The sequence below is a fragment of the Leptonotus elevatus genome, chromosome 21, assembly GCF_054856555.1.
Source record: "Leptonotus elevatus isolate MCC_2025b chromosome 21, RoL_Lele_1.0, whole genome shotgun sequence".
Taxonomy (NCBI): Eukaryota; Metazoa; Chordata; class Actinopteri; order Syngnathiformes; family Syngnathidae; genus Leptonotus; species Leptonotus elevatus.
In genome coordinates, this window is record NC_141259.1 from 8,401,270 (window position 1) to 8,405,399 (window position 4,130).

The following is a 4,130-nucleotide window of genomic DNA, read 5'->3' on the forward strand; positions in this document are numbered from 1 at the left end:
CAGGCAAAAACAGTACAATTTTTAATCAGCAAACTCTGTCGAAGCCTGAATCTTGTTCACCAATCAGGTGTGTTGATGGACACATGGAAACCAGGCAGGACAGCGGCTCTTGAGGACCAGGGTTCCCTCCCACTGCTATAAAGGAAGCATTTGCATTGTGTTACGTTGGAAAAATATAAAACGCCCGGATACTCGGCTAGCCTTGTTGAACTGTCACTCAAGATAGCTTTTGGCATCCCACGAAGACTGACTAGCTATTAAATTTGGTGAAATTTATTGTGCATTTCACCATCCCGGTTTTTAAGTTTGAAAAGCTGCTCACCCTGGTCGAGACAGCCAGAAACATTACCAGAGTTGGGACAGATTTAAGTATATCACACAAGTGACTTCAAAACAAAACAGCCTTTTATAGAAACGGAGTGATGCATTATCTTCAATGATAAAGTTTTTCACACCAACATTAACAGCAGAGAGCATTTAAGGTAATTTGTTTCAAACTGGTTGCCCTTCACAAACCGTAGTAGATCTGAGCGTACAAAACGTCGCTGACCACCTCGTCTACAAGTTGTCTCCTGGCCCAAAAAGGACGGTCACTTGAACAGCCCACAGGTACCTGAAGCGCTTCATTGCCAAGAATGCCAAGCATGAGTACATGAGATGAGGAAGAACAAACTCAGACCAAAAAAAAAAACTCACTTTATTCACAAATTAAATTTACATCAGTGTCAGGATGTGTGCTTTTGGTTACACCTTACTTTTTTCTTTTCTTTTGCAGCTAATAAATAACTTGTTTAATACTTCTTCCCACATGTTTTTAATGGGTTATTATACAGCATGCTTTGTAAAATGTAATGCAACACTATTTGTAATCATTAAATGCATCATGCACATACTCTGTAACGGACAATTTTAATTTAAGCATAAACACACATTCAGAACATACATAAGTAAAGCAAGCTTTAGTTTCATCTGGAATGGAAAAAAAAACCTGATGAAAAAGAAGATTTCAGATGTACAAATAGGCTTCATCAATGTTTTGATTGGTCACACAGTTCAGGACAAAAAAAAGAGTGTGAGAGAGTGTGTGAGTTGGTGCACACCCAGTGAGTTTATGACAGAGTGGAGACAAACAGCAAGTAGAACTAAAATAAAATTTAAAAAAAATACTCTCCCTGTATGGTTTTTGTTCTGCTCTTCAGCGTAGCGTCCACATCTTTGGGAATGCTGCGGGAAAACAAAAACGCACTCGTATGAATGTGTTGTCATCCATGTTGACGTGCAATTATTGCACACTTGCCTCAAAAAGCGTTCATCTGGAGCTGCTGGGGGGGGGGGGCTGTTGGTCTCTCCTCAGGTCAGCTAAACAGGAAGAAATACTGTAGGCTGCATTTGTTGCGCTATATGATGCTGCACATCTCAACTCAAAACAAAAAAAGCTGCTCAGGCTCTTCCAATTCTGAAAACAAACCAAATGCACACGATTCAAATGGTCACTGTTGCTGCTGACGTTCGACGAACTCCGGCGCCTTCCTGCAAGAACAATTCAAGTGCATTTGTCTAGCCTGTTATTCACAAATTCCATCTCCGAGCTTCTTGAGCCCACAACTGGCTCCATTTGAAGAAACCTTGGCAAGGGACCAGCGATTGATCGACCAATTGCCTTCTTAGTCCGTAGGCTCTGCGGTTTGAGCATGGTGTGGGAGTCTAACCTTTAGGAAAATGCTGGAAAAAGTTCAACTTTACTACCGTGGTTTTTCCACACACAGGAAATGTGCTCATTACCGTATTTGGTTTTATAATTTGACCGCCCTGCTGAGCCAATGAGTCATACATAAGAAAAGCAAGCTTCACTTTTACCTGGAATGGGAAAAAAAATGTCAGTGTTCATCATTGTTATGATTGGACACAGTTAAGGACAAAAAAGACAAGCATGCTCAGTGCGAGTTTGTGCACACCCAGTGAGTTTGTGACAAACAGCAAGTAGAACAAAAAGATACTCTCCCTGTACTTCTTGACTTTTGACACTTTTGTCATTCATGTTGACGCACACTGGACTCCAGAGCAATGAATCCGTCCATCTTGAGCTCCAGGACGTCTGTGTAAATTTCTTGTTCTTTAGCCTAAAACAAGAAAAAATAAAAAAAAGGTCTTATTCATGTTGCGCAATATGATGGGAGTCCTCACTCAAAGCCCACAAACCAAAACTCTTCCCCCTCCTGTTCATCTTGTACACAATTGCGCTTTTGACGCTGCTGTGGTTCGACTTCCGGCTCCTTCCTGCAAGAACAAGTCAAGTGCATTTGTCAAGACAGTTATTCACAAAAACTAATCCATTGTTAGCAGGTCACTTAATTGTGTTCATGTACTCATTACCTTGGTCCAGGTCCTCTTGTACGACCTTGCGGCTGAGACAACCCTGAAACAGACTTAATAAAATAAAATGTGTTTATCAATATGACTCCTGCCTCAAATCCTACCTACACTGTGCACCCCAACTTTCAACTTGCCATCAAACCAACAAAACACTGCTCTGGGCCCAGACAAGCAAAATAACTGCAGACCATCTCTAGCAAGATCTTGCAAACACTTTCCATAACCTGCCCTGACTGCAATCAGGCCTTTCTAAGAAAACAACTAAGGCATGCTACAAAGCTCCATATTCTGCCCCCTCCTGGTCACAACTCAGATCATTGTTGCTCAGGCAGTTTACACCAACAAACGTGTCGTGTCAAGTCATGTCAAGTCAAGTCATCTTTATTGTGCCACGTGGTTCCTAAATTGATGGGGAAAGCATACAAATTCATCAGGTGTGTTCATACATATTACCTTCGTGCGTTTGATCCGTCGCTGCCTCTGCAACACAAGAACAGCAAACTTCATGAAGACCCACCAACACTTACGAAATCCCAGATGATCACACAAAAAAAAAAAAGTATAATCATTTAACTGAAGAGTAATTGTACATAAAAATAAATAAATAAATAAAATAAACAGGTAAATATTGTACAATATTAAACACCCCACATGAATTGTACATAAAAATAAAGCACAATGTATTTGTTATTATTTAAAATAAAGTGATTTTTTTTTTTTTAGAACAGATCTGTAATATAATGGTACACACATGAAAAAGATTGAGAATCACTGTATTAGAATACCAGGGATTTGAATCTTTTTGGATAAAGCCCTCCAAAATGAAAGGAAAAAATGGGGGTCGTTAAGAGACCTATATACCACAAACCTTTCCTTGAAAGCTGTCCCTGTTTCTCTGGTGGCAAAACACCTGCAAAAAGCACAAAACTACTGTGAAAAACAATGACAAATATCTTCAAATCCAACTAATGTGCTGGCTTTTAGCGCAAAAAAAATGCCGTCGAGCTAGTCGCCATCTTGCCGCGAGCCATGAGGCCATTTAATGCACCTGTTGACACCACTCCCATTGGGCACACCTGTCTCCAATTATCTCGACGCCTGAAACCAAAATGTTCAAAAATGAAACTGAAATGAAGCCCAAACAGCACATTTATTAACAAGTTGCGCACATTAAGTCTCAGGCGCTAAAACGAAATTACCTCGGTCAGCGTCCATTTGCGCTACGACAAGAGTTCAATGAGTTCATTACGGTACCACTTCCGGGTTGCCTGCAAACATTTCCCGCCATAACGTAACTTCCTGCTGCTTCCGGCGGAGGTTATCGCTCCCTTGTGGCAAGAAAACAGCATGCTATGTATGGAGGACCAAAACTGCCAAAATTAAAAATAAATCGCCCAATTAATAATTAAATGTGAAAATAATGCGAATATAACACCCCCCCCCCCCCCAAAAAAATATGTATACACCCCAAAAAAATATTAATGGAGATATATATACATATATATATAATTTTAAAAAACAACCATGGAGTTTTTTGTAAAGGCCATCTATAGCAAACCATTAAAAAAAAACATGACTATTGACTATTTTTTTTCATGGCAGGAGAACAATCCAAGGTGCCCCACACCTCTCAACAAAAGTCAGCTAACTTAATTCAAGCTCTTCGACTCATTGAAGACGACCGTCACTGAATTAAATAACGAATGTCAGACATGAATGAAATGGTTCTGTTCAAAGAAATGACAAAGACCCAAAAC

General features: G+C 40.0%; 1 protein-coding gene across 12 annotated transcripts; it reads right to left on the reverse strand.

The window, feature by feature from the left end:
- Positions 1-683: 683 nt before the first annotated feature.
- On the reverse strand, positions 684-3,666 carry LOC147155728 (uncharacterized). 12 transcript variants are annotated; one of them, XR_015091920.1, is made up of 8 exons: positions 3,573-3,666; positions 3,422-3,471; positions 3,242-3,283; positions 2,827-2,895; positions 2,374-2,426; positions 2,200-2,277; positions 1,783-2,120; positions 684-1,722 (listed from the first exon to the last, which is right to left on the reverse strand). XR_015091920.1 is itself a non-coding variant. In XM_086065422.1 (7 exons), exons 1-7 carry the CDS (start codon positions 3,586-3,588, stop codon positions 1,910-1,912), a joined length of 477 nt encoding a protein of 158 aa, XP_085921548.1. In that variant the 5' UTR covers positions 3,589-3,666; the 3' UTR covers positions 684-1,909. The 12 variants fall into 12 exon arrangements, 8 of the variants coding, with proteins under 8 accessions (XP_085921548.1, XP_085921554.1, XP_085921553.1 ...); XR_015091919.1 differs by having other exon boundaries at positions 684-1,224; positions 1,298-2,120; XM_086065422.1 differs by having other exon boundaries at positions 684-2,120; positions 2,827-2,853.
- Between the last annotated feature and the right edge of the window lie 464 nt (positions 3,667-4,130).